The following is a 13,499-nucleotide window of genomic DNA, read 5'->3' as shown; positions in this document are numbered from 1 at the left end:
TACCTTAACTTGTTTCCTGCAGATTTTATCAATTCAACCACCTGCTTGTGAGTAAAACCTTCCATGTTAACTCCATTGATATTAGCAAGGATATCACCTGGAGGATGAAAAAAAAAAAAAAAGAGAGAGAGAATTAGTGTTATGAAAAAGGATGCCTTCCTGAGTTTGTAGGTCAAAACAAACCAAAAAGCTTTTCTCAATTAAAAAATAAAAAGAGGTTGAAAATTCATTTTAATTCAACAGGCAATATATGATCAACCTTTTCTGTAGAAAATTTGTACTCCTAGCTAAACACTTAAAATAGTTCTAGTAAATGTAGAAGCATTATGGGATACAATACAAAGAGATGAACTTGTCGAGAAAACCTGAGTTCAAATCCAACCTCTGACATTTACTAGATAGTGTTCTGGTGAAGGAAGTCCATATAGTCACCTCCTCCCCTACCCAAATCACCCCATTAAAAAGGCAGCATAAGTTAGTTACCAGTCTGTAGTCCAGAACGGTAAGCTGGACTTTCTTCCTGTACTTTATAAATATATGTGTACATCTCAGCCAAACAGGTGTTTTGGTTCTGCATTTGATAAGTCTGTGAATATGAAAGCAAGATTCAGGATTACTATGTGAAACTTTCAAATTCATTTGTTAAAAGCAAAAATTTCCCCTCTTAATTTGCATGCATACCACATGTAAATTTCCCTCCCCCCAAATTACAACCAGGGTTAGTGTGCAATTTTAGACAATCTTTTGTCACTATGGATCACCATAAATTGTGTCATCAGGGAACAAAGCCTGCAAATTGCAAAACTTTAGAATAGAAGGATGAGTTAAAAGTAGTTCAAGTAGTCCAACTTTAGAGAATACTCATTATTGGATGTTTGTTTTTTTTTTAATTAATACACTTTTCCTTATTTCTTAAAGGAACAAGAAAAGAAAGACATCCTCTTTATGTTCATTTCCACCTGGGGATTTTCTTACCTTAGTATAAGAAGATGTAGGTATATAGAGAAATATGCAAAGATTAATTATTTTAAATAAGTGTTCCACAAATAATGACAATCTGTCCCACATTTACAGAGAAGCATAGTAATTGACTCAATTATCTTCATTTCTGAAAGCTTTGTTATGCCTGCCCTGAATACCTACAGACTCATTAGTCAGAGAACTAAATTAGAAAAAGTTATGTTTCTCCTATTATATCAATTTGACAAAAATATTATTTTAATTTGTCACAGAAACACAGAGTATATGTTGGATCAACACATTGTCCCATCATCCTAAGCTTAATGAGTTCCCCACCTCTTATTGTTTAATGAGATCTAGTTTTGCATTGAATCAAAATAAATATTTTGATTTTAGCAATTGGTTTAAATATTATTAAATATAAGTTAAATACATCAAAATGAAACAACTGAGTTCTACATCACATTCTATGAAATTTCTTTTTATATTTATAATTTTATTTTGTTATATAACAAGAATCATCAATCAACACAAACATTTCAATACAGAAATAATAAGAACAAAAAGACAGTCAAATCTTTCAAGACAATAGAGAACCATTCTTTAATCTCTATGTATATAGTAAATTTTAAAAAGAGTAATATTTTAGGTTTAGCCAAGAGGTTCTTTTTAAATCCATTAGAGTCCCATTCTGATGCTTGATCATGGTATGGAGAGATTCTATGTTCTAACAGACTGAAAATTCTGGAGTTTCCTATCAAGTTGAAAAGGGTTCAGTTATGTACTTAGCAACATACAGTTTCCTAATGAACATCATATTTAAGTCGAGAGATACTTATCACTAGATTTCTTTCTGGCTACAGCATAACATGATGCACAATGATTGCAATATGCACTAGTGAAGAGAGTTCTCATATCAACAATTGCCAACCCTGATTTATAAGATTAAAAAAAAAAGATACAATGTTATGCTACACTCACAAATGCCTGCACCTCCAGCCAGTTCTTTAGCCATTCCATACCACCATACTCCCTCTACAAGCTGGTTGGTACTACAGATATAGTTATCTCCTATTTTAGGTATGAGGAAACTGAGCCCGACTGGTTAAGTGACTTGCTCAAGCTTACATTGATGATACTAAGACAGTATTCAAAACCCAGATTTTCCTGGCTCCATGTTCAATGCTCTAATTACTGCATCATGCTAACTCTCCTGAGCACAGTATTGGCACAGTGAAAAAGGGGGAACCTGTTTCTCTAACAAGATTCCCCAGAGTCAGCTACTTCATTTTCTCCTTTCCGCTATTTGTAAACTGTTGAAATAGATACTTGGAACTGACTAAAGAACATATAATTCTTTGTCTTTTTTTTCCCTAGACCAACAGAATAAACAAATAGACTATAAATTATTTCATTCATTAATTAAAAACTAAACTCTAAATAAAGTTGTACAAACACAAATAATTAAACCAAATTATACAAAGACTAGGTGCCCAAGTGTGCACTTAATATGAAGAGATGAGGTTTTGCAAAAGAGTTAATGATAGTCTCACTTAAGGTGAAGGAAGGAAGGAAGGAAGGAAGGAAGGAAGGAAGGAAGGAAGGAAGGAAGGAAGGAAGGAAGGAAGGAAGGAAGGAAGGAAGGAAGGAAGGAAGGAAGGAAGGAAGGAAGGAAGGAAGGAAGGAAGGGAAGGAAGGAAGGAAGGAAGGGAAGGAAGGAAGGACAGAGGGAAGGAGGGAGGGAAAGAGAGAGAGAGGGAGAGAGGGAAAAAGGGAGAGAGGGAGGGAGGAAGGAACAGCTATTCAAATTGTAAATTATTAGCTGATCCTGGTCTTTGAGAATGAAGTTTCCATTAACTGGCCTTTATTTATCAGAGGATAAAGGACTGAATCTAGTAAAGAAGACATGGTTTCTCACATAGTTCTGCTAGGAATTTGTATCATAGTGATCTTGGAAATTTTCATCATTGAAATTTGAGGCAGTTGGATTAAAAGATCACTCAAATACCCTCTCTCTCTAAGCATGATGATCTGATTAAAGTTTTACATCTTAATATGTATGCAGTGGGTATTCATTGTATAAAGGACTTATGCATAGGAAAAAGAATGCTCTTTTCTCCAAGAAAATTATATAGTCATTTTCCCTGATTCTGTGGTTGCTGTTACAAGTCAGGTTCATTAACACCCCTCCCCAAAGCAACATAAACTATAGTATCTTTGTAGCAAAACAGGGAATTTATCAGATGTGTGGAAACTATAAGTTATGTCCTTTTCAAGACAGCTGACAAACACAATTCAAATAAGCACTATGTATTGCACTAATTTAAAGCAATGGTGACATGAAGTTAGCCACCTTCTTTCACTAAAATTGGCTTAATTCTTTTTCCCTACGCTTATTCACTGCAGTTGATTTGATATCATTTGTATTTTTTAACATATGAAAAAGGTGTTTTTGTAAAAAACATTTTTTTTTTATTTTTAGACTGACTTTCCCATGCCAATGACATTTTTTCCATTTCTCCAGGAAATACCTATAACAAAAGTTGAAGGATCATGGGTCTGGGCTAGAAGGAAACTCTTTAAACACTTATCTGGGTGTGTGTATAGTCACTTAAACCACATAAGGAAATTAAATTCCATAGAGACTGAGTGATTTACTAAAATCCCAAAGGTAGTAAATGGCAGCAAAAAAAGATTCTAATCCAGGTATTCTGGCTCCCACATTAGAATCTCTAAATTAAATTTAAGTTTAAGCATTGTGTTCAAAAATCTCCTTATCCAAGAACTAGATCAATCTGTTCAATATTCAAATGTTCAATTCAATGAAATTCAACACCTACCAAAAAATCTCTAATCTGCCAATCATTTAATTTATCAGTGAAACATTAAACAATATTAAGTGTCATTGGAATCAAATTCATTTTTCTTGCAAATGTTGTCATTCAGCAAGCAAGCAATGGATAGGACATAAATTATCACTACATATTTCCTTTATCCACCAATAAAATTAAAAAAAAATTCCCTACACTTAATGTTTTTACTCAGTGCACATCTATTTAATTCAATCAACATTTACTTTGACTCTATCATGGTGCTGGATGATACAAAAACAATATGGGTCCTGTCCTAATACAGGAGGAGTACACTAGCAAGTCATTGCTAAGTAATACAATGTAATTTCAAGAAGGAAAGAATGTCTGCTAGGATTGGGAAAATGAGGTAACAAGGTATCTGACACCTTAATCAAAGAAGCACACTAACATTTCAATGATTTACATACAAGTATTTTCCATCATAGTGTTGTCTTTGGTATTTTCTACCTTTGATGGTTTACCAAAAATCATTATAATGGAAGTAATAAACAAGGTCATCTTAACATCAAATTGCTTACTAACATTTTTGTAATAATGATGCTATAGGAAAAGACCCTGGATTCAAATTCTCCCTATTACCTTTGTGACCATGGGCAAAGTCACTTAGCTTCCCTGAGCCTCAGTTTTTTCAATTGAAAAATAAAAGTGCTGGAGAAAAGAGCCTCTGAAGTCCCTACTGGCTCTTTCTTAGTCTGCCACCCTATGAATATGGTACAGAATCATGAATTTGTAACCAAGGGACTCAAGTACAACTCATGATCCTTCTAATGAAATCCCTGTATGATTCTGAGTAAATCACTAACCAAGGATATTCTGAGACTCAAATATGATCATGATTTAAAGTACTTTGCAAACTTTAAAATGCTATATAAATGCCAGTTATCCTTATTTATTATTGATATGTTACAGCCATTAGAAAGGATGTAGCAATAATCTTAAAGGATTATTATTATTATTATTAGTTGGAAATGATATATTTCTTCCCCTAAGCTACCTGCCCCAGTTTACTCTGTATGATCAGGATGCTAAGACCACAAATGTTGCCTGTTGGTCAGTGATAACAGGCTTTCTGAGACTACAATAATGAGGTCCTTAAAGTTACCTCAGACGAAGAACAAAATTGAGTGTCTGCCAAGTGACCTAGGGACATTTCAGGCCCACAAACACACTTCCAGAAGGTTGCCTACAAGCACTACCCAGAGAACTATGGATACTGCATGGGCAACAAAGTCAAAACCAGACCACTTTTCAATTACACCTCTAAGCCATGAAATTAGCATATCAGTGACAAGAAGCATCTGATTCTTCTCCTTTTCCCCTATAAATTTAACTTCTTGCTCCTAGTTTTTTTAGTTTTTTAATTCTTTTTATTTTTGCTAACTTCTTTTGGAACTTAATTCACATTAATTGGCATTACAATTATAATAAACTTTGCCCTTTGAGACACCACATAATGCTGATCTAGAGGAGTCCCCCTTTAACCATAACATTATTATCAATTTCCAGGCCCCCAATCTGGTGATGGCTCCATTCCATAAGCTTTCTATTACACTGCTGCTATATACCCAAGCAATGTTTGCACAGCAGCACAGGGGTGTGCTGGTAAATATTTACCAAATGGGCTGGGAAGAGGGCATCAGAGTAGTAGGTGAAATCTTTTCAATTTAATCTGCTTTATCAATACTTTCCTAAGTCTTCACAATCAACAAAACAGGAAATCAAGCCTTGATCTGTCACAATTGCTTTTTTCTGAAATGTAAATATTCACAATGAAACTGTAAGAATAGGTGCTCACAAGCCAGTTAGAGCTGGTCCCAGTACATTCCTGTATTTACTCCTTCCAAGCCTGTTTCCTCATTTGTAAAATGAAGATGAATTCTAAAATTATTTCTACTAGTTCTAAACTATGATCAAATTCTCAAGCTATCATCAAAAGAAATTGAATGAACTCTGTTTTCATTAATCAGAGGCTTTTCAGTCTTCTTTGATGATAAGGTAAGGTGTTCAATCATTTTTTAGCCTTGTCAGACTCTTCATAACCCCATTTGGGGTTTCTTTAACAAAGATACTAGTTTGCCATTTCCTTCTCCGGTTCATTTTTCATATCAAAAACTGAGGCAAACAGGGTTAACTGACTTGTCCAGGGCCACACAGCTAATAATGTCTGAGGCTAGATTTGAACTCAGGGAAAGAAATCTTCCTGAATCCAGATCCACCTATACAATATGCCACCTAGTTGCCCAAGATTAAGTTAAAGTTAAGGTAAAGGGCAATTTTCAAATTATCTCACTCTTCAATTGCAACCATCCCCAACCTGGGTTTTCCTTTTCCCACCCACCCAAGAACGAATCCAATTGTTACTCTCACATCCAAGACTGGTTCTCTCATTCTCCAGGCTCATCTCAACAATTATTTGACAGAAGCTAATCATGACCACATGAAATGACCAGAAAATTTTTAAACTGCCTACCTGAATTTCAAATCCAAATGTTCCATTATCCTGCTTCTCCACAGTAACCAGCCTTCTGTAATGAAAACACTGCATATGAAGATCAAAACATATTTGGCACAAAATTATTATTAAGGAGAACTGCTATGATTAAAAACAGGCTAATACCAATCCTAATTATGATGTGCATGTATGTTTGCATATTGATGCACATGTGTACCTTTTCATGTTTTAAATAATCCAATACAATATGTTGACAAAAAGCAAATGAACATTTTCCCCCTATTTTTTACCTCTGTGGCCAGGAGAAGTCACCCAAAGAACTTGATCTGGTCAAAGCATTCTGAAAACAGGAAGAAGAAAGTAAAAAAGGTAGTCAATCTTTTAAGTCTATAAACACATTCCTTAGTTTGCAAAACATTTGAGATCATCCAGGAGCTAATTCTACAACTTTTGTTTGGATCCAACTTCTATGAAGTCATTCATATAAAGCAGTTTATCCTGTTCTCTTGTGAGAAAAACAGACAAGAAGAACCTTATTTTGGGAAACAGGAAACAGGCAGAATGCTCAAATATTCATCGCACAGCATAACATTAAGGTGGCTGATAATACCTCTGTCCTTTGGGATGATAATTAATGTGACAAAATTCTCCAGGCTCTAAAAGAACTTCTTGTCCAATCTATTTTTTTTAAAATAGCCTCTGAAAGGTGATCCCTATGAATTTATAGTCAACAATTATGTTCCAAAAACAAACACACCCATAGCAAAATCAAAATGTTAAACATCATGATATCCTCATTAGACGTCTTATATAGAGCCTGTGTGTTTAATAAAAATTGGGGGGGGGGGATGAGAGAAAAGTGGAGGAAGTTGATGAGGATGAAAATGAGGATGAAAAAAAATAATTTTGTGCCAATCATAGATTTTGATATATACTATAAGTATATAAATACTTATAGTTTATAATAGTGTAGATAGATAGATACTATGTAGTATATAAATTTTATATGCTATAGGTATATAAAATTCAAAGGGGCAAAGAAGAGGAAATCCATATTTATATAGAACCTATTATGTGCTTAGTACATAATGCATGGTAGGTGTCATTATGACTGCCATTTTACACTTGAGGAAACTGAGTCAAGGAGCTAAGCAATTTGCTCAGAATCAGACAACTAATACTTGAAGGTAGATTTGAACTTGGATCTTCCCAGCTCCATGTCAGATGCTCTATCTACTCTGCCATCAGTTAGTATGTTATAATATACTAATGTACACACACATAAATGCACATACATATATATATATATATATATATATATATATATATACATACATACATACATACATACATATGAGCAGCTGGGTGGTGCAGGAAGAATCATTTCCTGAGCTCAAATCTACTCTCAGATACTTATTAACTATGTGATCCTAGGCAAGTCCCCTAACCTATTTGCCTTAGTTTCCTCATCTGCAAAATGAGTTGCAGAAGCAAACAGTAAACCAGTCCAGTATCTTTGCCAAGTAGACCCCAGATTGGGGGGGGGGGGGGTGTAGGACATGACATGTAGGACTCATGTAGGACATAAGTAAAATAACTGAATAACAACAACATGGCTTATCTGTCAGTACACAAAATATTTCTGTTGTCATTTATGTAAGAAAGTTCATATGTAAGAAAGTTCCCTCTACCATCATAGATCCTGACTCTTCCATGACTTGGGAACTAAGCTAAAACAGGGAGGACTTCTTAAGTCCTATAGAGCTTAAAAGTCCTAGCTAGGGGGAGCAGCTAGTTAGAGCAGTGGATAGAGCACCAGCTCTGAAGTCAGGGGGATCTGAGTTCAAATTTGACCTCAGACACTTAACACTTCCAACTGTGTGACCCTTGTCAAGTCACTTAACCCCAACTGCCTCAGGGAAAAAAAAAAAGTCCTAGCTAAGGTAACATAGCTAGTAGAAATGTCAAGAGTTGCAGATTGAACAAAGGCATCTCTAACTCTAAGTCTAATCCAAAGATCTCAATCACACATCTGCTGACAGAATGTACCCCAAAACTCATGCCTATATGAAGTCCAAACCAGATTTAAATGTAGAAGGAAAATGTTTAATAAAATAAATTTAAAATACAATGCAACATGGCCAATGTTAATTTGTAATTTTCTAAGAAAATATGCCATCTATTTTTCTTTGAATCTGCCAGAAAGACATCACTGCTACCTCTATGTTATTATATTTATATTATATGCCTGTATACACAAAAGATTTATGATTTTCTAGTGTGAGAACTCCTCCTAGCTACGCATATCACCACCCACTCATCACTTAGTAGATAGGAGTCCTTTAGGGCACTTAGAAGTCATGCCCTATCCTCCACTAAACTTGAAGATGAACTTCCTGCCTCCAGGTGTAACTTGTTTAGAAAAAGAAATATTAATTTATTATGAATGGTACATGTAGGGCCATTGCACAATTCACATGTAGCTAGGTAGCTGAAGGTACTATACTTGCACTCAATAAGACAAATTCAAATATTGCTTTAAACCAGTGGTTCTCAAACTTTTGTTCTTAGTATCTTTATAGATTTAATGATTATTGGGGCAGCTAGATAGAACTTACTACTTACTGTGTGACCTTGGTTATTTAACTCCAATTGCCTCATCAAAAATAAACAAAATAAATAAATTATTGAAGATCTGTCCAAAGAGTTTTGTTTGTTAGTTTGTTTTATGTGGGTTATATTTATGGATATTTGCCATATGATATATAAAAACTAATTCCAAATTTGTAGACTTTCTGAAAGGGTTTCAGAGACCCTCCCAAGATTCTCTGGACCACACTTTGAAAACCACTGCTTTAGAGACATTTTTAGCTGTGTGTCTCTGAGCAAGACATTTAACTTTTCTCAGCCTCAGTTTCTTCCTCTGTAAAACTGGGATATTAACAGCACTTAATGGCAAGGTTATTGTCAGATCAGATAAGTTAGTATAGATAAGCATTTTGCAAACCTTAAAGACTAGATAAATGTTTGCTATTTATTCACATGTAGCCCAAGATTCAGGATCTTAAATCTCTTTTTTATTCACCTTTGAAGCAGTTTAATTGAATAGATCTTACAACTGGAATGCATGCTTTCACTGACAAGATCATAGATGCATAAAAGCATAAGAGTATTTAACTGAATGCAGTCTTGGTCATACATCAAGACTTGATATCCCAGAAGCACAGAGAAGCACTTTTTCTCTTTGGAACCCAGGTGAACATAGCTCCAGGTGAGCAGATCCTACTTACCAGTTCACAAGGGGATAACCAGGTCCCTATCTGGTGGGGGGGGTCTATTTTGCAATTGGCAATGAGTAAAAGGGGCCCAACATTGAAATTAATGTTACCTACTAAAACACAAACATTATAATAAATCTCATTACAAAAAGCCAATTCAGTCTGTGAAACATTTGAAGGTCAATGGCTAAGTCATCTAGCAGGGAGTTAAAAAGTGTTCATTAAACTCAGACGAAAGGGAAGGAAAAGGAAGAGAGAAGATGACAGGAGCTTACTGGCATAATAATAATAAGATCACTCCCTGAAAGCCTGCACAAATGGAATATACATGACATGTGTGACCCAACAACAGTGCCAGTAACCTTCTCACTTGGGCGGTCTGTTCTTTGGAAGGAACAGCCTGTCACCAAAGCTGGAAGCAATATTCCTAGGATGCTGGAATACCCAGTACCAAATGCTTTCATTCCAGTCAGGCTTCCTGTCTGGCCTAATATCCAGGATTTGGCACCCAGTCAATCAAGTTAATGCAACGGAAAGTCGGTATCTTATTCCCCCCAGATCTGACATTTGAGCACTTCATTTTTCTGTCTCACCAATTTTAAACCCAAGCTTGTTTCAAGTACTGGAGGGTGAAATGAGCAAACTTAAATTTGTGAAAGCTTTCTAGACAGTGAACCTTGATGCCTGGTACCCTGAGTCACTCTTGACCTAAGTTACCAAGGCCATCTATCTCTCAGACTGGGCAAAGGCAGAATTTGAATGATGGGATACTGGAGAGATGAAGGCACAGCAATGTTAGCTTAGATTCCACAGACTGAAAACAACTTTATCTTTCATATAAACAAGTCAAGGTCAGCCTTCTATCCATCTGCATTGCTGGAAGGAGTTTCTATAAGGGTATTTGCCTTCATGGATGAAATCACAGGCCCAGATCACATTCAATCAATCAATATTAAGCAAGTTAGCCCTCCCTCACTTAAATCCAATTCACTTGCAAATTTTATGTATCACCTTCCAGCTATCACAGTCCTCTTTGAAAATAAAGAACAAGATATTGGCCAAGATGGCGGAGAGGAAACACACGACTCAGTGAACGTCCTCACTCCCTCACAACCAATTAGATAAATTAAGTCTCAAAATTAGCTCAGGACTGATAGATACCACAAGGACTGGAAGCACGACTTACCAGCTGAAGAGAATCTGGAGTTTCAACAGGAAAGGTCAGTTCTCAGGGGAGGAATAAGAAAGACCAGCACAGACGGTGGGGTAGGGGCACACTGCACCCATTGCGCTGGGAAGGGCTCTGGGATCAGAGAAGCCACTGAGGTAAAGGAATCTGGCACAGGCTGTTAGCTCTTTTCTGCTAATTATTTAGCAGTTCAGAAGAGAAAGCCAAAATATTTTAAAACTCAGATTAGATTTTCCCCGGACCCTGGGGGTGACTCAGGCACCAGGGGGTGTGGCCTCAGCTACCTCCTGAGAATAGTTAAGAGACTGACAAGTGGGTGGATACGGCCCAAGGCAACACACACTGCCTAGCTTAGCTGGAGGGAGTGGAACTCAGCTCCAGGAAGTCCCAGAGAAGCGGAACCTTTGAACTAGGGACCGCGGTTTCTGGCAGACACTTCCACTTTGAGCGCAGGGGCTTCTTACGTCACCTGCTGCAGATACCCACTCCCCACCCGGACACATAGGCTGGGCTTCTTGCTGTCTTCACTATTCTACGCCCTCGAAGCACAGTAGTGCTAATCACCTCTGAGGCACTCCCAGGGAGAGGGTGGGGAACTCTCTCCCAGAGCTCTCTCTTAGCTCAGGCGCAGGGGCCGCTGCATCCATCCGGTCTGGGAGGAAGCTGGTAAAGAAGTAAATAATTTTCTACCCCAGAGACAGACCCCAAAAGATTTTTTTTAAGTATGAGCAAAAAAGCTAGAAAAACCATAGATTCCTTCTATACAGAGAAAGAGCGGGTGTCCAACCCCAAGGAAGTTGACAGCAGAGAATCAGATAACAACCTAAAGGGGAACGATTCCTGCCCCCCATCACATAACTCTCTCCTAGAAGAAGCTCTTAAGAAATTGAGGGAGATCGAAGAAAAATGGGGAAAAGAAAGGGAAGTTATGATAGAAAATAACAATGTCCTGAAATTGGAGTTGGAAAAAATAAAGAATTCACAGGAGATGCAGGGAAACAAAATTAGTGAATTAGAAAAGGTTAAAAAAACACAGGAAAGTAGGATTTCTGAATTGGAAAAGATAAAAAAGTCTCAAGAAAATAGAATTTCTGAATTGGAAAAAGAAAATAATTCTCAAAAAAAAAAAATTAGGGAAATGGAAAAAAACTCAATAGAGCAAAATAATTCATTTAAAAACGAAATTGGGCATTTACAAAAAGAACTAAAAACTGTGAAAGAAGAAAATAACTCCTTAAAAGTCAGGATGGAACAAATAGAAATGAATGATTCACAGAGAACCCAAGAATCAGTCAAACAAAACAAAAAAAATGAGAAGCTGGAGAACAACGTCAAATACTTACTGGGAAAATCTATAGACCTGGAAAATAGATCTAGGAGAGATAATCTGCGGATTATTGGACTTCCAGAAAACTATGACCAAAAAAAGAGCCTAGATTCTATTTTACAGGAAATTATCAAAGAGAACTGTCCAGAGATAATAGAAACAGAAGGGAAAGTAGATGTGGAAAGAATTCATCGAACTCCTTCTGAAATAGACCCTAAAAAAAGAACACCACGGAATATTGTGGCTAAGCTGCAGAATTACCACACAAAGGAGAAAATCCTGCAAGCAGCTAGAAAAAAACAATTTAAATACCAAGGTGCCACAATAAGGGTCACCCAAGATCTGGCTGCCTCCACATTAAAAGATAGAAGGGCCTGGAACCTGATATTCCGAAAGGCAAAAGATCAAGGACTGCAACCAAGAATGAACTACCCAGCTAAGTTTAGCATCTTTTTCCATGGAAGAAGATGGTCATTCAATGAAACAGAGGAATTCTATATGTTTCTAAGAAAAAAACCAGACTTAAACAAAAAATTTGATCTACATCCACAAGACTGAAGAGAAACAGAAAAAGGTACACAGAACCCTTGAGAACTGTAACTTTGTTGTGGGTATATAAAAAATACTCAAGGATAATTTGATTTTACTGATATAAAAGAAAAAAAGGGGGGTGTGGTAAAGGGAAGGAGGTCGGTTCAGAAAAAGGGGAAGGAGTGATAAAAAGAGGGAAACTACATCCCAGGAAGAGACATAGAAAATACACCATATCTGAGGGAACTTAGTGAGGGGGAGAATCATTGTGTGAATCTTACTCTCATCAGAAGAGGCTCAAAGAGTAAATAATTAACATATTTGTTTTTCAGAGAATTTTCTCTCACCTCATTAAAAGGGGGGAGAGGAAAAGGGGAAAGGAAAAGGAGAATAAGTGAAGGGACTTGGAGGGAGGGGGGAGGGATCCTAAAAAAAAAAAAAAAAAAGAGGGAGGGTTGCGCGTCACAAGGGGGGTCTGCAAATTAAATATCGGGGAGGGGGATCAGGGGGGTCAAGGGAAAAAAGTATAATCTGGGGATAATACGATGGCAGGAAATACAGAATTAGTAATTTTAACTGTAAATGTAAATGGGATGAACGATCCCATCAAACGGAGACGGATAGCAGATTGGATCAAAAAGCAGAACCCTACAATATGTTGTCTACAGGAAACACACTTAAAGCAGGGAGATACATACAGAGTAAAGGTAAAAGGTTGGAACAGAGCTTATTATGCTTCAGGTAAAGCCAAAAAAGCAGGGGTAGCTATCCTTATCTCAGATCAAGCAAAAGCAGAAGTAGATCTCGTTAAAAAAGATAAGGAAGGAAACTATATCCTGCTGAAAGGTAGCATAAATAATGAAGCCATATCAATACTAAACATATATGC

General features: G+C 36.6%; 1 protein-coding gene across 2 annotated transcripts in view; it reads right to left on the bottom strand.

Annotated features, from left to right (window-relative positions):
• Positions 1-13,499, bottom strand: part of CYTIP (cytohesin 1 interacting protein) — a 79,584-nt gene that overhangs the window by 16,052 nt on the left and 50,033 nt on the right. For both annotated transcript variants that reach the window (XM_074303411.1, XM_074303409.1), the window contains 4 exons: positions 6,576-6,625; positions 6,304-6,358; positions 484-586; positions 4-97 (listed from right to left, as the gene is read on the bottom strand). In XM_074303411.1, coding sequence (XP_074159512.1) covers positions 4-97; positions 484-586; positions 6,304-6,358; positions 6,576-6,625 — 302 coding nt within the window. The remainder of the gene's footprint in view (positions 1-3; positions 98-483; positions 587-6,303; positions 6,359-6,575; positions 6,626-13,499) is intronic.

Source organism: Sminthopsis crassicaudata, chromosome 3 (assembly GCF_048593235.1).
Source record: "Sminthopsis crassicaudata isolate SCR6 chromosome 3, ASM4859323v1, whole genome shotgun sequence".
Classification (NCBI taxonomy): domain Eukaryota; kingdom Metazoa; phylum Chordata; class Mammalia; order Dasyuromorphia; family Dasyuridae; genus Sminthopsis; species Sminthopsis crassicaudata.
This window is presented reverse-complemented; position numbering and strand designations above follow the sequence as displayed.